Source organism: Artemia sp. Qi Xiang Cuo, chromosome 9 (assembly GCF_049724085.1).
Source record: "Artemia sp. Qi Xiang Cuo chromosome 9, ASM4972408v1, whole genome shotgun sequence".
NCBI classification, from domain to species: domain Eukaryota; kingdom Metazoa; phylum Arthropoda; class Branchiopoda; order Anostraca; family Artemiidae; genus Artemia; species Artemia sp. Qi Xiang Cuo.
The window spans coordinates 35,727,428-35,754,213 of NC_142802.1; the positions used below are offsets into that span (position 1 = coordinate 35,727,428).

General features: G+C 36.2%; 1 protein-coding gene across 3 annotated transcripts in view; it reads left to right on the forward strand.

Annotated features, from left to right (window-relative positions):
* The window catches only part of LOC148948608 (protein madd-4-like), a 511,292-nt gene that overhangs the window by 33,465 nt on the left and 451,041 nt on the right, over positions 1-26,786 (forward strand). For all 3 annotated transcript variants that reach the window (XM_089094504.1, XM_089094505.1, XM_089094503.1), the window contains exon 2: positions 9,701-9,752. In XM_089094504.1, coding sequence (XP_088950630.1) covers positions 9,701-9,752 — 52 coding nt within the window. The remainder of the gene's footprint in view (positions 1-9,700; positions 9,753-26,786) is intronic.

Genomic DNA, 26,786 nt, shown 5'->3' on the forward strand with positions numbered 1-26,786 from the left:
TTGAGTTTCATTTATTTATTGATAGGGATTTGTGGTAGTTCTGCGTTTGGATGATTATTTGAATTTATTTCTAATTATTTTTGGCTTAATGGAACTCTACTTTTCTTTGAAATATTTGTTTTGTGGAAAACTTTTTTTTAAATTAATTTCTGTTCGTTTTTTATTGACATAGTCTTTTTCATAAAAAAATAACATTTTATATCTTTCTAGTTTTTTCTATAAGAATCCATAGTTTGAGTTACTATGTGCGTGGGGAAACTTTTCGAACAATTTTTTATCCTGACACAAAGAGGATTTTTTAATTTAATTTTATAATTCCTGAAATTGACCTGAAAAATAAAACAATATCATTCCCAAAAGATTCTATCTATGCTCTTTGACAACCTGGATAAACTTAGCCTACTCTTTTTATTTATTTAAAATTGTAAGAGCAGAAGTAGTAATAGTATTAGTGCCAAAAGTTTTAACTTAATACTCCCAGTCGTCCTCGATATATTGCTGAGGTGTCTTCTTGGCAACCATAAATACAATGCCGTTTAATTTAGTTTATAGCAACATTTAGTTTTAAAGCATAATGGGCCAGTTGCATGATTATGATCGGTTGGCATACCCAATATCCCTCTCTCCCTGTCCTGTCTCAAAATTTTCACTGGATGCGTTTGGAAAATGAATGGGCTAGAGATAAGGGGTGCTTGCCCTTCATCTCTGTTTACTCTGTTAACTTTTAATTTTGAATCGAAATAGATCTTTTAAAATTTATTAATTTAAAAAAAACTTTTTACACAAAATAAGTTTTTCAAAGAAAAGATAAGACATCCATTAAACAAAAAATGAGCAAAAATTAAATCAAATAATCTACCAAGCGTGAAATTATCGTAAATCAGTATCAATAAATAACTGACACCCAAAACCGGCAGAAATTATAGTTATTAACCAAGTCAGATTCAAAACGAGTAGAAATTAGTCTAATTTGGGTGCAAAACCCCTATATATTCCCAAGGGCACAGCATAATTTGCGCTTTACTGAAAAAATATAAATGTTTTTACTTTTATAACTTTAATAAATCAAATAATATTAACATTTTGATTACTAAATATCAGTATATGTATATTAAACTGACAATGCACATTTATTTACCACGATGCCTTTTACCACAACTTTTCAATCTATGTGTCATTGTGACCAGGGGCGTCGTTTGGGGTGGCAAGGGGGGTTGTTTTCTTAAAAAAGAAAACAAAAAGTTTCAAGCTTTCAAAAAGTTTCTAACAACATATCGTTGTTAGAAATAGGGGAAGCTTCAATAATCAAATATTTTTGAAAAGACAGCAGTATGAAAAGCCGTTAAATTACGTAAAGAGCAAGAAACTGGTAATTGCAAAAATATTTGTGTATATTTTAACAAGAGATTAAAACAATTCAAAAACCTTAAAGAAGAAAGCCTTTTGTAACGCAACAAGTTATATAATGTCAGTAAGAAGGTCCAAAAAACGATAATTTGCAATTATTACATATGAAGATACTCTATTTTGACAAGGGATTACAACAATTAAAAAACATTGAGAAAGAAAACCAAAAGTTTGAAACTTAGTACATATCGTTGTTCGAAATCGGACTAGCTTCAATAATCAAATACCTTTAACAGTATGAAAAGACGTCAAATTGCGTAAAGAGCAAATCACTGGTAATTGCAAAAATATTTGTATATATTTTAACAAGAGATTACAACAAATCAAAAACCTCGAGACTGAAAACCAAAAGTTTGAAGCTATGTAGCTATCGTTGTTAGAAATCAGACTTGCTTTAATAATCAATTTTCTTTAAAAAGATTGCAGCATAAAAAGACAGCAAATTGTCTGCGGTTAGAGGACAAGCGACAATGAGAACTCTATGCGGTTAGCGACAATATAGAAGCCTGCCGCGTGCCAAGTGCCGGAGCCCGGCTGCTAGTTATTGCAAAAATATTTGTATATATTTAAACAAGGGATTACAACAGCTCAAAAACCTTAAAAAAGAAAATCAAATGTTTTAAACTTAGCAGGTATCGGTATTATAAATGGTACTTACTTTAATTATGCAATATCTTTGAAAAGACCCCAATATGAAAAGACAGCAAATTGTTTCAAATTGCCTGTGGTTAGAAGACAAGCGACAATTAGAATACATATATAGAAGCCTGTCGCATGCCGTTGCCAACGCTTTGAGATAAACTGTATCAGTTTTCCAATCAAAGTTGTACCACAAGAGATTAATTTGTACCGTCAGAACAGTAGGTTAAAATTTTGCCTCTCGCTTCGTTTTGCGATGCTTGCCAGCAGGTATGTTTAATTTATTTCACTGAAAAATGAGAAGAAGTTCTTCGGTAAGAGCAGGAAAAATAAACCCAAGGCAGTAGCAACCTTATACCTTGAAATGTGAAGAACGCTTTTATAGACTTTCTCAGCGTAACGAAATAGCAGTCACAAACCGTTAAAAGCATTTTAGAAGCAGGGTTCAGTAAAATTTTCTGAAAGCGTTCTCGAAACTGATTTTTGGGGTTAATCCTTTCTTTCGAAATTTTGGGTTTTAATGGGAATTTCAAATAAAGTAAGAATGCCAATAACGTAGTGTCAAGAACTTATAATCCAACTGTAGGTTGAGTAACGAGTGTCAGAAGCTACAAACAAAACATTTCAGCAATCACACCATGAAAGTGGCTAACACCACAGATTCCCAGGGGTTCTCAAAATCCAGAAGGAAGAGAAACTGATTATAACCAATAATGGTAGTTTTCCATCCTTTGTTTATTTTTCAAGAAGAAATTCTGTTGGGATAAATAATAACCTACACGACTAATTGAAACAAAACTTAAAGAAGGATTATAGTAAGTCATTAAACTAAAATGAACAAGTCTATGCTCAGCCCATCTGTGATCAATCTCACTGAGTTCTGAAGCTGTTGCGGTTAGATGTGGTTGTGACATTCTTATAAACAGTAACAAGCTATTCAATAGTACTGATTGCAGTGACTTATTAATAATGAAGATTATTGGGCTCCATTGACCAAGAAATCAAATCAAAATAATTTTTGAAAAAAGTTATTTTAATTAACTATAATGGCAAATTGGACTACTTTAAATCAATCTGGACTAAAATGCAATCAAAATGATTTAAAAAAAAAGTTAATGTAATTCACTGTAATAGCAATTAGGACTACTTCAAATAAGTACTGTGAAAGTAGTCGAGCCACGTCAACTTGGACTAAAATTCAGAATAAAGACCCAGCACCGATACTATATATATTGACTAATAATTTTTAATTAACTGTGATATTTATAAAAAGTATGTTTAGCTAGCTCTAAATTTGGAAGAAACAGCAAATAATACTACTTCAGAATAATAATTTTCCCGCCAGCCAAGTGGGAGACAAATCCCCTTTAAAGATATATATTGATGGAGATTATCAGAGGCCCAGTTGACTAATGAAAAGAAAATATCTCCTTTCCCCAATAGGCACCACTCTAAAATTTATTGCAGAAACTGTTCAGGCTGAAATAGGCTTAAAAGGTTAAAAACTATGGTAGCGTAACTTGTTTGGTCATTAAAACCAAATTAGAAGAGGATTGCTGTAAGCTTAGCTAATGGGTGGCCATTCTTACTGGAATTATTGGACATGCATTTAGAGGCAAAAGTGCAACTAACAGAAATAGGTTTTAATCCTAAGCCGAGCTAATGCTGGACTGGAGGAAATTATAAAAATTTAAGGCAAGCCTTTCCAGAAGGAAACACTATACAATTCTGAAAACGACTACAAAACATATTTGCAATATTGATTTCCACCATTAAATACTAGTTTACACCATTTCTAAGAGAAAATCAATTTACTATAGACCCTCCTAGAATATAAGAGGCCTATGTTGGCTAAATCTTAGTATCCTTGTAAATTATCTCATTGCTTGATGCAATTGATGTTACTTGTTTTCTGTTAAGTTATATTCAAGAACAGTCACATATGGTAATTGTTATGCATATATATAAAGCGAATAAAACCAAAAAAGCCGGAAAATTTGGATTGCACCAAAAAAATTTCAAATGTACTGCATTGTACCAGGACCTCTAAGTTGTACCAAAACCGGTACAATTGTACCGCGTTGGCAACGCTGATATATATATATATATATATATATATATATATATATATATATATATATATATATATATATATATATATATATATATATATATATATACAGCGTTGCCAACGCGGTACAATTGTACCGGCCTATATATATATATATATATATATATATATATATATATATATATATATATATATATATATATATATATATATATATGTATGTATATGATGAAATCCCTCCTCCTCTGCTCTCATTGACAAGAACCCCAAACAACACTAGTTTTAACTTTAGACGTTAGTAATAGTTTTTTTTTTAAATACATACATTTTTTTTTTAATTTTTTTTTTAAACATAAAGGAATTGCCTTTTCCGTATTAAAGGGTGTCCTCTCCCCAGAGGAAGCCCTTGTTACGGTCACCGCTCTTTTTTTGGACCAACAACGATTAGATTGTAATTTTTTTTGAGTTCTATTAAGACTATCCCATTTTAGAATATCCATCAGCTACATTGATTTTTCTCGGTCCAATGCTTTCATAGAATAGTTTAATTACCTTTCTTGTCACAAACTGAACCTAACTTTAGCCTTATGGTCAGGGATGCATTGTAAGTTCGTTTTCGACATATTTCCAAAAGGTGCAAGGATAGCGTGACTTTCAATTGCTTGACACGATAGTTATGGTGATTAACGCTAACACTGAACGCTAACACTAACACTACACTAACACTGTAGCCTACTGTCTACTTTATTACTTTGAAACACCTTTCTTTGTTATTACTTTAAAAAAGAGATAGAAAAAGAGTCGCCAGTGTTCTTTATCTTAGCATCTAATAGCTACTTTTTGTCTTTCATAGTTTAGGCCAATCAGGAGCAACTGCAATTAGGAAAGCATAAAGATAATTGAAAGCATTTCCGAGTAGAGTAAAAAGTGAATAAAGGATAGCGAGTCAAAATTTTCAAAGCTTAAACTAAACTTAAAATTTAAAGACATTAACTTGAAAGCTTTAAGAAAGCATAAACGAGATAAATAATCATCTGATTTGTTTATTTTATTTGTACAAGCTAGTCCGATTTCTAACAACGGTGTGTACCAAGCTTCAAAATTTGGGTTTTCTTTCTCACTTTTTATGAAGTGTTGCAATTCCTTGTCAAAACAGAGAATCATCATTTGTAATAGTTGCAAATTTTCGGCCTTCCTACTGACATTATGTAACTGGTTGCGTTCAAAAACGTTTTCTTTTTTAGGTTTTTTGAATTGTTGTAATCCCTTGTTAAATATACACAAATATTTTTGCAATTGCCAGTTTCTTGCTCTTTGCACAATTTAACGGCTTTTCATACTGCTGTCTTTTCAAAAATATTTGATTATTGAAGCTTCCCCTATTTCTAACAACGATATGTTCTAAGCTTGAAACTATTGGTTTTCTTTTTTAAGGTTTTTGGATTGTTGTAGTCCCTTGTCAAAATGTCGGATCATCATTTGTAATAACTGCAAATTTTCGTTTTTCGGGCCTTCCTAATCATAGGCCGCGCAATAGCAGTATTTACACAGCGTAAACTTGAGTGGCTGGCATATAATACATAAGTAGCAAAATTCCTTCTCCCAATGGAAAATAAAAAACCAAAACTCAAATAAAATTCTCAAATTTGGAAAGCATTATTTTCCACAGGGGGATATTTTCCGAGGGGTATTTTCCGCAGGGGGGATTTTCCGCGGGGGTATTTTCCACGGGGGGGGGTATTTTCCGGAAGGTAAACACCTAGAATCGGTTAGAATAGGTTTGTTTAGGTTACGTATTTAATATATGCTATTCTTTACCCCCCCCCCACCACCCCATAATATGCAAACATATATAGCCCAAATTTGTTTCTAAACTATTATATTTTCATCATAATTTTGTTTTATTTCATTAGCATTAACCAAACTTAACTTCTCGAGCGTTTCCCGTATAATCCTTAAGTACCAATTCTGCTTTTAATGGTTTGTGACATCTTTTTTTTCTTCTTCTTTTTTTTCTTTTTTTTTTTGTCAACAAATCAGAGCTTTTGTATGAATAATCTTGATAGGCATTTATTTTATGACTTTAAAAAAGAAACAATCAAACAGTTCGTGGTAACGAACTAAGTAAGGAGCGACCCGGCTCAATGGTAACCGAAAATCTAGAAAACGGTATTTTGATACAAATAGATACATCAAAAGAATAAGATTTTAATACTGATTTCAAATATATAAGTTTCATCAAGTTTAATCCTAAAAAATCAAAAGTTAGGAGCCTGAGAAAATTTGGCTGATTTTCGAAAAAAGGAGGAAAGACCCCCTAAATGTTATAGAACCTTAATGAAAATCACACCATCATATTCAGCGTATCAGAGAACCCTACTGTAGGGGTTTCAAGCTTCCATCTACAAAAATGTGGAATTTTGCATTTTTTGCCAGAATAAAGATCACGGATGCGTGTTTATTTGTTTGTTTTTTTTTGTTTTTTTTTCCCAGGGGTGATCGTATCGAACCAGTGGTACTAGAATATCGTGGGAGGGCTCATTGGAATGGTAATTAAAATTTCTAGTGCCCTTTTTAAGTGACAAAAAATGGAGGGTAACTAGGCCCCCTCCCACGCTGATTTTTTTCCCAAAGTCACCTGATCAAAATTTTGAGATAGCCATTTTGTTCAGCATGTTCGAAAATATAATAAATATGTCTTTTAGGATGACTTAATCCCCCGAAGCTCCCGGGGGGAGGGCTGAAATTTATGAACTTTACCCAATGTTAACATATAGTATGGGTTATTTGGAAGTATACAGACGTTTTCAGGGGGGATTTTTACTGGTAGTGGGGGGTGGGTGGGTCGGGGGTTATGTGGGAGGATCTTTCCATGAAGGAAGTTTTCATGGGGGAATGGACATTGCTATGAAGGGGACGCCGGACTTCCCAGCATTATTTAAAAAAAGATCAGAAATTAAATATAAAAAAACAAGTATTTCAACTGCAATAGCAGCAACATCGAAAATTTAAACGAACAGAAAATATTACATATATGATTGGGTTCACCCCGTAGTCAATACCTCGCTCTTTAAGCCAAAGATTTTTTAGTAATTTCATAAGAGCTATTTATTCTAATTAACGGCCTTTGTGATTAAGTGGTTATTCTTAAAGAATTGGAACAAAATTCGAACTTTCTCTTAAAGAGCAAGGTATTGACTAGGTGACGAACCCCATAATAAACATATCAAAAATATATGAATATAGAAGTTCGTTACGTAAGTTAATTCGTAAGTTACGTATATTTATTACTAATAAAAACGTTCGTAAATAAAATTAAACAAGTTTCAAGAAAGACATTTAACCAAATAAAAGTAAATTAGTATGTAAATTTTGTTTTAACTATTCATGTACGGTGAGCCAAAATCAAAACATGCATTAATTGAAAAACATTCATAAATTAAATAAAAAAAGCATTTTTTTAACTTAAAGTAAGGAGCGACATTAAAACTTAAAACAAACAAAATTATTCCGTATATGAAAGGGACTGTCCCTCCTCAACGCCTCGCTCTTTACGCTGAAATTTGACTCTTTGTCACAACTCTATTTTTTAAAACAATAAAAAACTTTAGCGTAAAGAGCGAGGTGTTGAGGAGGGGACAGTCCCTTTCATATACGGAATAATTTCTGTTCGTTTTATATTTTAATGTCGCTCCTTACTTTCAGTTAAAAAAACTTGTTTTTTTTATTTAATTACAACAAGGTAGGACATGTAAAGATTATATCTTGTATTTTACCCCCGATATTGCCTCATATTTGTAGGATATGAAAAAACTGAGTACGAGGGTTGCGTTGCTCGAGGGTTCAGTTAAATGGGGTTCAGTGACACGAGGATTCAGTTGCACGGGGGTTTCGGTTGCTTGGAGCTCAGTTACATGAGTGTTCAGTTACACGCACACCTCTATTTATGCCTATTTTAGGTTTTAATTTTTTTTTTACTTTCCTTTGAAAATCCAAGCTCAAAATAATCTATAGATTTAGTTCAACGTTCCTCCTCCAACAATTGAAAATTGAAATTTTCTACCCGATAACTCCATCCATTTCTAAGATATTAAATATGTGTTTTTCTAATGCTTATATCTAAAGGAAATGTCTGAGGGAAACAGGGTAAAATTCAAGGTAAAATTGAAATAATGGTGCAGATGAGCAATCCCTGTGGTGTAAGGTGTAGAATTCCTGCCAATAGAACCAGTATGTACAATAAGAATAGATTTGTTTATACCCTGCTCCTAATACACAGTATCTGGGGATCTTTACAACGAAATTAACTGAATAACATACAGCAAGAAAGGAGTTTATTTTTCTTAAGGGTAGCTAGTCTGATTCTTTACCAAAATTGGTAGCTGTATTTCAAAGTGATATTTAGAAACTTTGGTTTCTGTTAAAACCTTTGGTAAATTTGGGATATACAGCCAGAATGAGACGGCTAAGAAAAACACATCGCTAGATTCGGGATTCAATCCTCTGTCTGAATATAACAATCATTTTCTTAGGAAATTCCATTCGGAAATTTATAATATTCTGGAATATCTAGGTTTACTATTCTTAAGCTGCTATGTGACATATGTTATTAACTTAAAAGTTGGCTGATTTTTCACCCGTGCTTTTTTTTTTTTTTTTTTTTTTTTTTTTTTTTTTTTTTTTAGACACCCCTGCTACCTAAAACAATATAATCGTAGGGTCTTTTCAGTGAAAATGGAGTTCCCGATTTTTCATTATTTTTTACGATATAGCCGGTTTTCTACGTTACCACCAAGGCTGTATCCAGGGGGGGGGTTTGAACCCCCCCCCCCCCCCCGAAGTTTTTGACCGAGTCGAAAATAAGTCGAAAATTAGTAAAACCTAGGTAAAAATCAGTCAAATTAGTCGAAAACTGAGTCAAAAATTAGTAACCCCCCCCCCCCGAAAAAAAAATCCTGGATCCGCCCTTGGTTACCACAGAACAATTCGACAATAAATTTCATTTTCGCTGTGATGTTTAAATAGCCAGAAAAGACCTAAATTATGGAATTAAAAGGCTCATCTATGGGAGCTTTAAGGAGATTATTGTTACGGATAAATATACTTTGAGTACCCCTTTATTCACAAATTACGGTACCAGTATTTTACTCATATGTATAAAGATTTTTTTTATTTCTATTAGTAGGCTACTTGTACATTATATGGTACACACGAAAGAAGTCAAGTTTTGCTAATACTAATGAAATAAAATAAAATGAGATGAATATATAATAGTTTAGAAACAAATTTGGGCTATATATTTGCACATTAAGGGGGGGGGGGGGGTAAAGCATAGTATATATTAAATACGTAACCTAACCTAAACTAGGTACCTCCCCCCAAAACCCCAAAAAAAAACAGTTTAAATATTGTAAACGTAATTTTAAATCACACTTTGCCATCAATTTATCTCTTGCATATACCCGTTTGATGGGTTTCCATTAGTAGTTCCTTGTACAGTCTATAGCGATGTTTACCATATAATGCACAAGTACCTTTCTACTTTCCGGAAGTGCAGTTTTTCATATCTTGTATTTGTTTCAGGAGACAATTGGCTATGGACATAAGATTGCTTTTATTTTTCTGGTTATGTCAGGTAAGCTAAGCTCTCTTGGTGTTTAACTATATTTTTATTATCATTTGTTATAATAAAATATTTTTATCAAGTTGATTGTATTGCTTAATGTTTTGAAAATCAATCAAATTTATCAATATGAATTATCTTTGCTCAACAACGATCAAAGTATTCGCAATATAGAGCTGGGTTCGTAACTGCTGGGTGTAACGAACATAAGAAGTAGCTATTGAACGCGAACGAAAAATCATACAAGAATAAATAATAAAATTAGAAATTAAATTGAAAGACTGGAAAAATAAAAGAAAGTGCTTGGAAAAAATTGCACGGAGGGTGACCTGAACTCAGGTTTCCAAACAAAAACAATAACAAAAAGAGTATTGAATATACTTATGTTCCACCATTAGAACTCACTAAATAATACTTTGTATTCCCTTTTTCAAAAATTACTGATTATGTTTAAATAACCCAGTTATAATTTTTGCTGAATCTATGTTTTTCGAGACTAGCAATACTTGATATCTAATTGACAACCTAGACCTTGTGGAATTATCAGAAGGGAGTCGATACGGAGAACCGAAGGAGGAGGCCAAATTAACAATGATCTTTTGTATAGAAGTAATTACTGTGTTTTGTATTTTAAAGTTTCGTATTTTAATATTTGGATCTCTTATCCGTTGCAAGTCTGAATACTTCAACATTTCTTATTAGTGTCCCTTATACAGTTTAGGTTCTAATGGTGGAGGATAGAGTTTCCAAGGGTTTTTACAGCTTTATTGTGAAGTATCTTCAGGGGGTTAAGACACTAAGCTTTTCTACGCTATTTTACAAAGTTCGCGCAATCATGTATTCAACAATAGCTGTGACCTAGCAAAATGCTAACCACTTCCCACGATAACCAAAAAAAAAAGAACCGTTTCAAAGAAACTGTCTAATGAGAATACTTGCCAATTGACACCAATTAGACTGACCATCAGTAGAAGGCTTACGGTCCCCATCATGGTCGCAGCAGTAGCTGCAGCCTAATGGCCTCATTGTGTCGCATGGAACTGAAAATTGATATATTACTAATGTTATTTCACATCTATGAAACATGAAACGTTAGCCCATACGGTAGAATGCCCCCAAACTCTAAAAGTCGACTCTTTTTTCCGTTAAGCTTCACTTTTGCTTTTTACACTCATTAGAAGAACTGTGTTGTTGTTTTTATAAACTAACCGCCATCAACTAATTCGGATCTGTTCAGTCCATCTTTTCTGTTAAGCAGTATGTGCCCTACATCATCACCGGCTGTTGTGAGTCAGCAATTAGCAAGGTCATCTGTCTAGGAATTGTTGCGTGATATGCTTTTCCATAGTTTCCAATTTATAATTGACCGGGGGGGGGGGAGTCTGCTACACCTTGAAGGAAGCAGACGATGAATAGAATATTTCAAAATTTTAGACAAAAGTATGTAAAATTGTGCAACAAACAATGTTTAGATTTAACGAAACTTGTGAGGAGAGTATTCTTAATTGAAGCTTAGACGCTAGGCTCGGTCTTGAGGTTTTTTTTTTTTTATTATTAAGAAACCCTGATTCTATCGCACGCCTCACCTTCTGCGTTTTATTAAGGAATGATGTTAACTTTAGTTAGCTGTAAAGGAATAGGCAAGCTTTTTCTGTTTTATCAAAGGATTCCTTCCCTGTTTAACCAACTCGGAGGGATGATTAGAATTTGCTACTGTAGCAGCTTCTTCTCATTTTGAACTTGGTTGGACATGGATGGGATCATTCCTTAATAAAATTATTTGAAAAAAACTACGTTTTCTAAAGAGTTAAAGAGGCTGAGTTACAAGGTCGAAACTTAAAACGTACAGGGATTAGGAGGCACAGTTGGGGGGCTACCGCCCCCCAAACCCCACGCTTTCGCAGCCTTTAAATAAAAATAAAAAAAAGTTTTTTAAACTGAAAGTAAGGAGTGACATTAAAACATACAACGAAAATAAAGTAGTTCGTATATGAACGGGGGTGTGCCCTCCTCAACGCCTCGCTCTTTACGCTAAAGTTTTTATTTTTTAAAAAAAAGAGTATTGAAAAATTCAAACTTTAGCGTAAAGAGCGGGGCGGTGAGGAGGGCACAGCCCCTTTCATATACGGATTAATTTCTGTTCGTTTTAATATTTAATGCCGCTCCTTACTTTCAGTTTAAAACACTTTTTTTTTAATTTAAAGGCTGCAAAAGCGGGGGGCTGGGAGGGCGGAGGCCCCCCAACTGTGCCTCCTAATCTCTGTACGTTTTAAGGTTCGACCTTGTAACTCAGCCTCTTTAACTCTTTAGAAAACATAGTTTTTTTCAAATAATTTCTGCACGTTTTTGTACAGTTTATTACATATTATTGCTTGACTAACTGTTAGCTGATCGTGTCAGGAGTTAAAGTTGGGGGCTGCCGCCCCCCAAACCCCCCGCTCTTGAACATTCTTGTGTTAAGTCTTTTAATTCCTGAATACTCAAATCACGTCGTACAGGGTGCCTCCTAATCCCTGGACGTTGTACGGTTCGAACTTGTGACTCAGCCTCTTTAACAGCCCCCCAACTGTGCCTCCTAATCCCTGTACGTTTTAAGGGTCTGAGTTTCTTTTTTAAACTTTAAATTTAATATAAACTCAACGCCTCGCTCTTTACACTAAAGTTTTTATTGTTTAAAAAAGAGTTGTGAGAAAGTCAAACTTTAGAGTAAAGAGCGAGGCGTTGAGGAGGGCACAGCCCCTTTCATATACAGAAGCAGGGGTTTGGGGGGCGGCAGCCCCCCAACTGCACCTCCTAATCCCCGTACGTTTTAAGGTTCGAACTTGTGACTCAACCTCTTTAACAGCCCCCCAACTGTGCCTCCTAATCCCTGTACGTTTTAAGGGTCGACCGTTGTAACTCAGCCTCTTTAACTCTTTAGAAAACGTAATTTTTTTCAAATAATTTAAAAAAGAAACTGAGTTTCTTTTTTAAACTTTAAATTCAGTATATAAAAAAATTCCTCACACGGGGAGTCGAACCCGGGTCTTCCATCTGACATTCAGGAGTATCGACCATGGCACCAAAGACACACAATCGTAATTATGTTTTTATTATGTGGAATCTGTTTTTGACGCAAGCACACGCCAACAAAACTTTATATTTGGTTTTAGGAAAACAGGTTTTTGGAACTTGATATTTGATTTTTGGAAACAATTTTCGAAATTTCAGATTGAGCTAAAATTTCGAGGATAAGCTCCCAGGCCCCAGAAAAGCTTATCCTCTAAATTTCAGCCCGATCAGACAACGTTAAAGGGGGGATGTGGTGGGAAAATTTAACATGGGCTCTTATAGGAAAACGAGGTTTTTCGTAAATGTAAATTCGGGGGATAATTTTTTCGGTCTGAAAATATCAAAAGGCCCTAACAGGTCAAATTCTGCTTCGAATGAGTCCTCATTCACCCGGATCAGTTGCCAACTGTGGCCTGTAGGCGTGGCTAACAAGAAAAAAAATAAACTTTAAGTGGCTATATTTTTTTTTTGGAAAACAGGGAAGGAGTGATCGGATTGAGCTGACATTTCAAGGATAAGCTCCCGGGCCCTAGAAAACTTCCACTTTTAAATTTCAATACAATCGTACAACTTTAAAGGGGGGCTGTGTTCGGAGGGTTAAAACTTTCTGCACACTTTCACCCATGACGAGAAGGACGGTGAGGGGTGAAATTTCGCGCGTTTATTAGTTTGAGGTTGGGCTACAAAATGCGATCGCCGCTGTCTCTCTGCGACCGCTAGGACCGGAAATCGCTTAACATTGTGGTGGGTCGCCTCTTGATAGAGGCACAAGTGTGCCTCTATGATAGGAAAGGTATGCATATTCCTTTATAGTTCAGTAAATTTAAGTTTCCAAAGTTTAACATCATTCCTCAATAAACCGTAGAAAGTGAAGAATGAGGCTTTCTTGATAAAGCAGTTAATATTTACGTTGAAGAAATCAAGGACCGGCGTTTCCCCCCGGAAGATCCCATTCCACGGAAAATTCTCTCCGGAAAATCCCCCCTTGGAAATTTTCCCCTGGACAATTACCCCCATTGAAAATTCCCCCACACGCAAAATTGAGCAGCCACAGAAAAAGTACAAAATAGGTGCCCCAAAATGTTGATCAGATATCCTAAGGGGTAATAAAATGAACAGATATCATAAAAGGTTCTAGGACAGTGGATCGTTGGTTTCCAATCACTTTCGAATTTTAAAAAAGGACTAGAACTCTCAATTTCCAATCAAATGAGAATCCTTTGAGGTGTCTACGAACACGAGGGAGAGGTTGGGGATGAGGAGGAGGAACTCCCCTCTTAGATGGAATAAATTCTATTCGTTTTCGGGTTTAATGTTACTCTTTGCTTTCATAATAGCGGCGTAGACCAGAAATATTTCCGGGAATCAAGAGGGATTATTTATGAATATCTACCTCCAACCCTTTTTCTTAGTACTAATTCTGTATTTATGTGACGACTCAGTGAGATTTGGGATGTTTTGGCATTAAAATGCAACCTTGGAGACATCTTCCTCCTACTCTAACCACAAAACAATCAGAGAACCCTGCTAAAGGTTTCAACTATTCAAGCTCTCATCTACAACAATTTGGAATTTGGCATTTTTTTTTCCAAAGGAAAAACCGGGTGTGTGTTTCTTCTTACTTATAGATTGACTCCCTGTTGTTCATTAATATCTGTTTTTGTTTCTTCCACATTATAAATTTTTTAATTCTTCCAATTCGGGTTTTTATTTGTTTTTACGTTTTGTATTGTCCGTTTTTGTCTTAATATTTTTTTTTTTTTGTTCTTATTCGGCTCAGAAATTGTGAACATGTTTCCTCGAGACTTTCTGAAGAATTTTTCCTTGATAAAAAATTCTTTTTCCTTCTTAAAGAGACATTTAGATTTGTTAAGGATATCTGAGCGGCATTTCGAGGTGCCCATTTTATACTTTCTGTGGATGCCCAATTTTGCATGTTGGGGAATTTTCCGCGGGGGAGGGAATTTTTCTGCGGGGAGGCGAATTTTCCTCGGGTGGGAATATTCAGAGGGGAGTTTTCCGTGGGGGGAGGACGCTGAGCATCAAAGGAATCAAGCGGCATTTAGTCTCCTGTAATAGTCTGCAATGTGTCAAATTGCCGAAGGATTGCAAAAGTGGGTATACATTTCGACCAAATGGGACAGAGTAAGTGTTTGATCTCTAATCGCCTTTTATCACAAACGGTGGGCTACACCTGATATCTAAAAAAAATCAAAGCGATTAATTGTATGCGGTTTTTTTAAGCTCAAATATTATTGTATTCAATAGACTGAAAATTAAGCGCGCTGATCTGACTTGTAATGAAGTAACTTTTTAGGTGAAGAACAACACGAACATTTGCGTGATACTAAAGGTATGCCGAAATATCGATGCCATGAATTTATACTTTTATTGATTTTTTAAATTTGAATTTCTCGAAGAGTTTTGAAAATACAGTTACAATGTCCGTCGCATACGCAAGGGGGAGGGAATTAATTCGAGTCCGGGTGTTTACCCCCTGAAATATGAAGATTTCTGTGATTTTCCTCATAATTTGACTCTAATTTTACTCCTGAATTCTCAAGACAGTCGTCTCCGACTACGAATCTTTTCTTGTTGAGGGGACAACTCAGCGCCAACCCGACTGCAGATTAGTCAGTGATCCAGGGACCGTTATCTTTCAAGGGGTGGCTCACATTCGCTGCAGTTGGTTTGAGGGTGGATTCTAGGGTAATTGAGGACATTCATAACAAATATCGGGGTGCACAAGTTCGCACGCGTGTAGAACATGGTCATTTTAGCCTATAAAGTCAAATTTGCCCTGTTATGACGTCATACCGTTCTTGATTTTATTTACACGGTAAAATAAGCTGAAAACTTTATAAACTTGGCATATTCTGAATTCTAAGAACAAGTACTTTCACCTTGTATTTTTAGTTTTTCCTTACAACCTTTATTTTTTTGTTAATCCTTGTTTAATTTTGAAAATAAGGTTTTTAAATATACTTTTTCTTAGTTTTTTCGGTTTTTCTAACATTTTTGCCTGCATAAGTATATTTTGTTATGCTTTATTTCAATTCTGCTCGTCATTACGAGTCAAACTATTTTTCTTTTTTCCAAAAATCTTAATTCTTGAACAACTATTTATTTTTTCTAAATAACGTCATAGCTTACAGAAATTAGCCTACAATGACCAAGTTTTTGTTTTTAGCTGTTAGAAAAAACGAATCAAACTGCACATCATTCGAACCTTCCAAATGTCCTTTACACGTTGTTAATAAAAACAAAGTTGATACTTGAAGCTGCAAGAACGTATAAGTGTTTGAACAAGAAAATTCCCCCCCCCCCCAAAAAAAGAAAATTTTTTGAATAGTGCCGTTTTACTCGAAATATTTTCGAGACAACCTATGATTTTTATCCCACCAAACAATAGATCGCTCTTTTTTTAATCAAATCATTATTTACATTCTATACCACTAATATTTTTAACTAGAAAAAACAAAAAACACATACCTAGTTCTGCGATGGCATGCGCGAATTTGGTATATTTTTTATGCTTTATTTGAACTATGCTCGTAATTACGAGTCAAACCATGTGCCTCTTTGCCGAAAAATCTTAACTTTTTAGCAACAATTTATTTTTTCTGTAGTATTATGTACCATCTGCCATGCAAAGACTTACATACCAACCCCCAGGTGGCAAAGCTGTGTGAAAGCTTGGTGCAGAGGCTAAGAGAGACCAATGCTGATTTAGGGTCCTAGTTACTTTAATTACCAGCAAAGCAGGGGTCAATGATCCAATCGGTTAGATTGGGTCAACGACCACTGATGTAGTAGACGGTAAATGTCATGATCAGCTGAAAGTAAGGTTTAGACGACTGCATTAGTAGTTTAATAGCAAAACAAATAAAAAACAAAATATTTAAAACTGAACATGAAACGGTGGCTCAAATCACTTTTTCTTCTTCATCTTCGTCTTCAGACTCGTTCTGATTCACATCGGAAAGTAGGCATTTTAGGGGGTCAGCTCCACACTTGCATGCGCTGTCACAGAAACCTATTTTGAAGCGTTTGCAGTGCGAGCCGCACCTCGTCTTGTCACAGTTGCAAAAAGAAAACGATGTTAGTCCATGCGGCATCGCAAAAACTAGGTCTGGCTTCAGTTCATGATCTTCAATTCTCCAGCCCATATCGGTAGCCTGAGGTAAATCAATACGGGGCTTGTGGCTTTGGATCCAAATCAGTGACTGGAAAATGCACCTTTTCAAATGAAGCAGAAACGAGATATCAGTTGTTGATAAACGCCGAATATCCTCCAATCTCGAGTACCAATATGCTCGAAGATCATTCAGACTATTGAAATTAGTCGCACTTCTGCCATACACTGTAGCCACAAGCTGCTTACAGACGCTGGCTAAACCATCACTTTGCACAGATGATGGCTTTTCTGCAAGGGCTCGAACTTCATCACCTAAAGGCCCCAACAAAGTTTATGAAGACTTCGCAACTAAAAAAAAGCGGACCTTTGCGATTCCATGCAGAAAGCTTGTGGTGTCACATCCACTCAAGCTGTGGACAAGCGGCAAGGCGTTGCGAAATGTTACTCCTAGTTTTTGTGCTGCCGTATGAATAGGTATGCAGTAGCATGGAAGCTTAACCCAGAGCTGCTTGAGGTCAAGACAAGCAAGATACTAGAAGTAGTATGCAGCTAGTAAGACGATATCAGTATCGTTGGCTTGTATTATCACAAGTGTGCTCTTTCATCTTGCGGCAACTGCTGTGTGGTATAACACCCGAGTGTCTGCTTCCTCATGGCAAGATAAGATATCGCTATCAACAGAGCTTCCATGGGGCGTAACGGTAACAGCTCTATATCGACTTTCGAAACCTCCAGCGAGATGAACCATCAGCCGGGTCGAAATTTTGTACTCCCAGACCTCGAAAAGAATTTTCAAGAGCCGACCTTTGGCTGAGCAACTACTGAGAATCCCGTCCCAGAGTGTTGTAACTTTGCTGGAGGAGGTGAACGGGCTGGAAATATTTCCTCTAGGATCTCCTCTTCTTTCTTCGCAGCCAGAGGCTTCTTTGAGGTTGAACAATTAGTCATCATGAGTTCTATCGTCACGAAGACCGTCATACCTATCACCAACCAAATGGATAGACTGACAAGCTTCGGGTATGTTCCTAAGAATCCCATCGTAAACTCCTATTTCAAAATCTGCTAGCGACTCATTTTGTTCTGGTCGATAACACCTTATGACACTCATGGCATCAAGTATATGGTCATATCGAGAAGAGTCTTCAAAAAGCATATGTGGAATCATTTTTGGCAATGACTGCAAGCCAGACTGTTGCAGAATGTAGTCCAAGGCTGTTGACTTTGTACCAGTAGATAGCTGAGACTCCCTACGACTTGATGATAATACTGCAAGTGAGGCCGGATATGGTTGTAGCTCGTACTTCACCAGCTCACAGAGAGACGAAGTTTGTGTTGAATTTGCAAGATGCAGAGCTCGTTTAAGCGGATCAGTTTCCCCAAAAATTTTTTTTGTGGCTCTTTCTTTTTTACTTTTTTGGCAACAGAAGCAAAAGTTTGTACTATGCCAACTTTTACTTTCGTGGATGTCCCGTCGAGATAGGAGCTCATGGCTTCGAAGCCAATGTCTCGGAAGTTCAGCAGAGTATTTGCTACGGCTTCTAAAACTCTATCCCCTGTCATAAACTGGTACACCTCTGTTCTCGTCGTCTTGAATGGATTTCCGAGCAACTCTACCAAGTCCATAACCCGATTTTTACCTTTTATTGTCAGATTTGTAAACGCAGTTGTATCTTCAGGATGCTTCATTGCCTCGTCATCTATATTCAGGTTTGCTTTCAGCGTTCTGGTGACTGCTGTGAGAAAGGGAAGAGTAGCCAGATATTGATCCCTGGCATTTTCATTCGTTGTCGCACCAACGATACCAGAAACTGCTCGATGACCTTTGATGTCCAGATTCCCGGTCGACCCTAAAGCCAGATCACACGTAATGCTGCAAAACGGCTTGGTTGTTTTCCTAACAACAAAATTGCCACTTACAAACTCTCTGTAAACTTCTGGCGCTTTTTCAGGCAGGCGTAGTTCTGCCTGAAAAAGAACTTCTTTTAGGTAGTTACTTCTTCTTGGTAGTTAAGCGCAACTGCGGCGTATTTATGGTTTCCAGGTGCGAAGAAAATCGGAATCATCTCTTCTGTGGAGTTAAAGTGTGATCCCTAGTTCGCAGCTCTTTCAGCATAAAGATAGTCGTTTCCGGTACGATTAAGATCTATATAGTTGATCCAGAGGCTATGATTCCTTATGGTGGATCTGGACTCGTTGTACTTCGCGAAAAGCGGAGCAATGCTGTCCAACGAATCTCCTATCTGTTTACAAAGCTTCAGAAATAGTTGTACCAACATGGTGTACCTTACTCAAGACAGCTGACATGCCGGGGTAATCTAAGGTGCTTAAAACGAATATCGGGGTGCACGTGCTCGCACTAATGTAGAACTTGACGATTTTAGCCTATAAAGGAGAAATTAGCCTTTTATGGCTAAATACTTTATATAACTAAAACTCGATGTGTAAGATGTTTGGCTTTTTTTTTTTGCTGTAGAAACCAAATTCGCGCATGCGACCGCAGAACGAGGCATCCGTTGCTTTTTTTTTTTTTTCTGGTTACAAATATTAGTTGTATAGAATGTAAATAAATTATTTGATTCAGAAAAGAGCGATCTATCGTTTGGAGAAATAAAAATTATAGGTTGTGTTGAAGATATTTAGCGTAAAACGCCACTATTCAGAAAATTTTCTTTTGGGGGGGGGGATTTTCTTGTTCAGACGCTTACATATTCTTGCAGATTTAAGTATCGACTCTGTTTTTATTAACACCATGTTAAAGACATTCGGATGGTTCGAATGATGTGCAGTTTGATTCGTTTTAGATTTTTTTTTTAATAGCTAAAAAAAAAAGAATAAAAATTGGTCATTGTAGGCCAATTTCTGATAGCTATGACGCTATTTAGAAAAAATAAATAGCTGCTCAAGAATTAATATTTTTTGGAAAAAAGGCACAAAGTTTGAACCGTAATGACGAGCAAAATTTAAATAAAGCATAAAAAAAATATACTTATGCAGGCGAAAATTTCAGAAAAATTGAATAAACTAAGAAAAAGTATATTAAAAAACCATGTTTTCAAAATTAAATAGGGGTTTACTAAAGAAATATAAGTTGTGGGGAAAAACTAAAAATACCAGGGGAAAGTAATTTTTCTCAGAATTCAGAATATGTCAAGTTTATAAATTTTTCATTTTATTTTACCATGTAAAAAAAATCAAGAGCGATATGACGTCGTTATAGGCCAAATTTGATTTTGTAGGCTAAAATGACCATGTTCTACACGCGCTCGAACTTGTGCACCCCGATATTCGTTGTAAGCGCCCCCGATCAGCCTAGAATCCATCCCAAAACCAACTGCAGCTGATGTGAGCCACCCCTTCCCTTTTTTTGAACGATAGCGAGCCTTGGAAAATGGATAGGGAAATGTGTGCCTCAATTGCTATCAAAATTCTGGTTTTCAGAGTTTCGGTTTCTATTGGTCCGAACCGCCCCTTAATTAGAGTTTGTTATTACGAACTGTTTGATTTGGTGCTACGATGAGTTGCTAGTTGTAGTAGGTTTGTAGTTGAAGCACGGCAGTAGTAGTAGTTGAAGTATAGTAATAGTAGTATTTCTACTAGTAGTGGTAAATATGGGAACTAATCCCCGTGGTAATGTTGAAAGAGAAAAGAGCATGGTTCGCTTGACTCTAAAAAAAACCTCGTTTATTTCAAGCTTACTAAAGAAAATACTAATCTTTGAGTGGATTAGTCAAATAGTCTTGTAGTTATTTTCTTTTCAACCCCTTAGCGGATTCTCATAGAAAGATGAGCGAGGATTGCTAATGTTGAGATCTAGGGATCGTTGACGAACTAGTCACAGGACACCCAACTGCCCTTTTAATGCTATTTGGGCCCAGGGTTTCGCCTCAGTCCATTCTGCATCAGATCAAAATTTCAAGGTAGCTATTTTAATCATTCTACCCCCTTTTCATAGACTTTAAACAAGCTTTCGATCGGATATGGAGAGAAGGTCTATGGCACATCCTTCTTCACTTTGGCATCTCATCCAACCTGATCTCGCTGATCAAAGACATGTATAAGAAGTTCAGTAGCCGCGTCATGACTGGAAAAGGACTTACCGAGAGCTTCAAAACCTCTACCGGAGTACTTCAAGGTTGCCTAATATCACCGGAGCTGTTCAATGTCTTCCTAGCTGCATTCCTTTCACTCACAGATAACCCGCCCGGCGCCCTTGTCGGAGGAGTGGTGATAGACAAACTGGCATATGCTAATGACATAGTCCTAATAGCCGAGTCCCTTCAAGATCTACAATCTCGGGCTAACAGCGTTCACTCGTCCACCAACCTCTTCGGGATGGCAATCAACACCTCAAAAACGAAAGCCATGCGCTGTTTACGCAAATTCGATTTGCAGGTAAATCTCAGTCTTCAGCTTGGTGAAGGTACCATTGAGTGGGTGGAAGGCTTCGCCTACCTTGGGAGCTTACTTACTTATGATAACAACCAACTCAAAGACATCAAGAGACGCCTGACACTTGCAATCTCCGGTTTTAAAGCTCCGATGCCCATCAGGAGGAATAAGAACTTAACAACAACTCTCAAAACGAGACTCTTCTACTCCCTCATTATTCCGATCGCCATCTATACCTGTGAATCCTGGACGCTTAAAACAGACGATCAACGCCGCCTAGCTGCCTTTGAAACCAAATCCCTACGACGCATCGCTGGTATCACCTTTCATGACAGAATCTCCAACTCCAAGCTTCTCCATAATCTGAAAGTCAAATTTACAATACTGGACAAAATTAAACTACAGCATCTCAAATGGCTTGGACATACACAACGCATGGCTAGCACTCGTCTCCCGAAGGTAGCCTTCGATGAACGAGTACACGGTTCTCGACCCAGAGGTCGCCCTCCGAAGAGATGGAAAGAAAACTTCTCACCTTACAACCTGCCACAACTCTGCCGTCTGGCCGACAACAGAAGCACCTACAGGAGGCACATCAATGAACTGGTTAAAGAAGAGGCCCCAAAACGACCTTCAGGGACGGATGGGACATAAGTAAGCAGTAAGTAAGTATTTTAATCAAAACAGTGCAGAGATCAAAGAAACGTCCCTCCAGGTGCAACTCGAGCCCTTCTGCCTTAGGGGTGAGCAGGGGTGGATCCAGGATTTTTTAAGGGGGGGGGGGGGCGCAAAATAGGTTAATCCAATAAACTTGCGTTAGGAGCAAGCTTAATTAACGCAAACTTGATTTAATTAAGTAAATTACACTACTTTGGAATACGCTAGGGGGCGTGCCCCCCGCGCCCCCTGGATCGGATACTGGGAGTGAGGGTGCCAATTTCTGCAAATCGTATTGCAAAGCAGAGATTTCATATATACATTTTTGAGGGGTTCACCGACGTTCAGAAATCATGCACGTCAGATGGTGCGTGCCGAGCGTGGCGAAAATGTGCAAGCATTGCGGGAACTCTGACACGTGTGGTGGAATATCCCAAGATTGGTGGAAGTGTGTGGCACAGTTGGCGCTCCGAGATGTAGACCAGGATGTGGAAAGTGTGTGACCCCTCTTCACCTTATTTGAAAGGTAAACATGTACCTTGCTGAAACGGTATTTGATTTCCAAAAAAATGGCATTTGAAAGTTAACAATATGAGGCTAAAATTGCTTTACAAGCCCGGCTAATTTCGTCCAGCTCGCGAGTATTGGTCCGGCAGCTTTCCTCTAGTCATGAATGTCAATGGTAAGCGGAGTCGACTTCACTAGCCAACTTGCGAATATCATAGCGTGTTCTAATTATTGCAATCTTCCTCGATAGATCTGCTGAAAGATAGCTACCTTTTAAGGTGATTAATGTAAGAAACGTAATGAAAGAATCACCGAAACTATTTTGACATACATACTTTGGGTGTGTCCTAGAAAAGATAATGACCCAATCATCCGTTAATACAATACGCCTTCTTATTCAAGGCGAATCGGTTGAACAGGCATAAAACCCACTTCTATGTTTAAACGGCTTATGTCGGGAAAACGAAGTTAAAAGGATATCATACTACGTACGTAACTTTGTATACTAAGTGGTAAGTCAAGTTACGTTAAGTACATCTTTTTTTACTCAAACAGCTCTTGACAACACACTTAGACGCTCCTCTATTAGCGTAAAAATCCATAAAACCCTCAGGGATGATCGTCTAAAATTACCATAATCATTGTAAGCAAACTATTCAAAACTTAAAAATGTGGAATCGAGATGGGGTTTCAGGCTCTGATCATGATCGTATTGCAGCAGGATGGCTTGCGATGAAAAGGAGATACGAAAAGCTCTCTAAGAAAGGTTACATTATGCATATTTTCAAAATTTACTTATTTAAAAATTCATGTATTTTCAAATTTTTTAATTGCTCGTGCAAAAAGTCAATTTCGTTTCTATTCCTTTCTAAAACGTTACATAAGCGGGCATAAACGTATGTACATAATTTAACATGGTTATGCTTGTGTGAAAGTCTCTAGGGTGCAGTGTGAAAGCATCATTATGGTCAAAAAGTAGCATACGCTGTATCATTATATAATACCATACACAGGCACCCAAAGGTAAAAGTACGTACTGTCACTATCAAGCCTAAAGATCTTATCTGACATTTTCCAATTCTGAAATAATAGCCCAAACCTCTTGCAAAGTTGCTGTTAAAAGGATGTCAGCACGACAATGTATGTTCGATATCATTTCATCCTTATGACCTACATTCGCCTGCTGACCTTCCCTTTGAGAACTGCTTGGCAAACAGTTGTTGGCAATTATCTCAGAAGCGCAAAAATGTCAGATGCGAACTTTAGGCGGGATAACGATGGTAGATAACATATTTTTGTCACTTCTGGACGTATATCTAGCCGATTAACTTTTTAATCAATTTGCTGAATCAAATGGTATGCATGAGAATGTTGTAACACCTCTTAGTTACAGTACTCTAACTAGGTTTTTGCACATTGAACGATCAATATATAGCTTTTGATGTAGATTTCAATGCTCTTTTGGGGATGAGATCAATTTTTTTTCACCACCCATTGTCTTGTGGAATAGCTATTATTTTCAAATTTTAATGTTTTTAACTCGTTTTTAAATAGGCAGAATTGAACATATAATTGTTTTTCTCGTAGAAATTGTTATGCAGAATCAAAATATGTTATTGGACTCCTCATCACTCATAGTTTTTCGCTAATATTTTTAAATTTTAATTTGAAAAAAATTGGCTTTCTGGGAGTCTTTTAATTAACGCGTTCTTATTTTCTAACAAGTTTTCAGTTTCAAGGTTAATAATGATAGTTGCTAGGCTCAGCAAATACATTTATAAACGAGTTACTTCTTGAAGAAGTTAAAGATAACGTTTTGAAGATTCTTTTTGGGGTTATGTTTGAAGTTTTATTATAGATTCTAATGCGGAAAAATCAAGCTGTTTTTCTGTTGTCCAGAATTTTCACATAATTAGGCTACACTTTTATTTTGCAATATTTAGGAAAATCTGTCAAGACATCAGCATTTTCGATTGCATGTTTGGCGTCAGCCAGGGGCGTAGCTTCAGAATTTTTTTGGGGCGAGGGCAAGAGGGGTCCACGTCCGGAGAGTCAAGGGGCATAGGCCATATAATAAGTTTATCTCTGAAATATTGGGGTCAAGGCAACAGCGCCCTCCATACTGGAGTCAGCCTAAATAATTGTACGTTACCATATTTCAAAGTTCTAAGAGACTTAGTGCCTATTGAAAAAAAAAAGAAAAAAGGTTAGAAATGAACGATATCGCCTGCTTGAAATCATTGCAAATTGTTTATATTAAGAGCATAATTATATTTCATAAGTAGCTAATAAAAAAAAAAAAAAAGGATTATTGCCCACCATCGACACGTGATTAAAAAAAAAAAAAAAAAAAAAAAAAAAAAAAAAAAAAAAAAAAAAACTGCCTAAACTTAGCTAAACTAGCCATCTTACATTTTGATGATTATAAGCGTTTCGCCGAAGGAACAGTAAACATATTGTCAGTAACAGCAGAAAAAATTATGTAATATCACTTAGAAATATACACATGTTCTCTATGCCCCTGGATACGGTTAAAGTAAACAAAAATTGCCAGGGGGAAAAAATAAGCGTGCGATGGTGTTTAAAATACTGATCTAGTCAAACAATAAATAAATTAGTTATTGTTAATAGATAAGCATAAATAGTATTTGAACAATTTATATGAAATTTAAACATATTTTATCGTGATTTGAAAGTCTAAGATTTTAAACTTTTATTTTTAATTTCTATGAGTTCAGTTCGTAAATACTTACATCAAAAGAATTTATAAGCCCAAATATCATCAGGTATTTAAAATCAAACACAGGATGCATGTTCAGCAGAACCTCAAAAAGACACTGTAATATTAGAAATATTAAAATAAAATTGTAAAATTTGCAATATTTCATGGGGGCATATCCTAACCTTATCCGTTCTGTTCTAAATAGCATGGTAAGGATTTATTGAGAAACTAATTGTTCTAAACATAAATTTGAAGGCTTTATTTTAGGCAATCTAATGAATCAAAACTGTTTTTCAGGACAGGGGGGGGGCTAAATAGTCCAACAATATTGAAAATATAAAAGACTATAGAAAAAATCATGAAAACCAAAGCAAAACGAAAAACGGCCCAAAAGGCTCTTGACCATATTTTTTTTTCTTAATTTCCCCTATCTTATATTTGTGGAAGAGGCATAATATTCGCAGATGAATTTACAGTGTTTTACCTTAAAAAAAAAATAAAACTTAATGGTGCACTTATATCATCACTATCATCAAGGACAGGGACATATTTCTTTTCTGTTTTAGTAAGTTCAATATTTGCCAACATGAATTCCAACTGAAGCAGAATCCTCCAAATAAATAAAACTGTCTCTTTCATTTTTGATCATATCTTCCTCTTTTGTCTTTACCTTTTGCTCACTTTCTGTTCTTCTTATCTGCAAAATATCTGTTTCTTTTTTTTACTGCCCTTTTGTTTTCAAAGTAAGCAGCAAAATGAGGTTTATTTTCCTTGCTGTTTGATTTCTTTTTCTTATAAATAGTCAACCAGAATCCCAGCCAACGAAACTTGAACATTGCCAAGTCGACCTCCAGCCCCCTTAAATGTTATATAAAAATTATTGCTACTTTGAAGAATTTAATCCTCCCTCAAAATATGGTTCCCACCTCCCAGAAAATTTCCTGAAAATTCTTATCTACGTACCTGTGCGAATTGAGTTTTTATTTTTTACAACGGATTCTGAAAGGGCTTAACCTCAGGTTTGTGGGTAACTTTTGCTAATGCGAATACATTTTACAAGAAATACAGCCGTCCGTTTGTACTTGCTTTATGGTTTAAAAAAATAAAGTTGTGAGACAGTCAAACTTTAGCGTAAAGAGCGAGGCGTTGAGGAGGGGACAGCCCCTTTCATATACGGAATAATTTCTGTTCGTTTTAAGTTTTAATGTAGCTCCTTGCTTTCAGTTAAAAAAAACTGGTTTTTTTATTTAATAGCGTTAAGATAAGGTGGTTTATTAGGGCGGCAGCCCCCTTATATTTAGAAATAATCTCTATTCGTTTTAAGTTTAACTCGTATCTTTAGTCACATTTTAACAAACTTTTTTAGTCTAATGCGTAAATGATTCAACCTTAAATGAGCCAGAATCAACTGAATCAAGAAAAGCCTACAAATGATTGTCTGTAATAACCGTTCATCTTGTATGAGCTGCATGTATGATTACGAATGAATAAGTCAACACGCAATTTTGTGGCCTCAGAGATTGGGAGGCCGAATAATAGGTCTTTGGTGGTCCTCAATCGATTGCATATCGAAAATATTTGA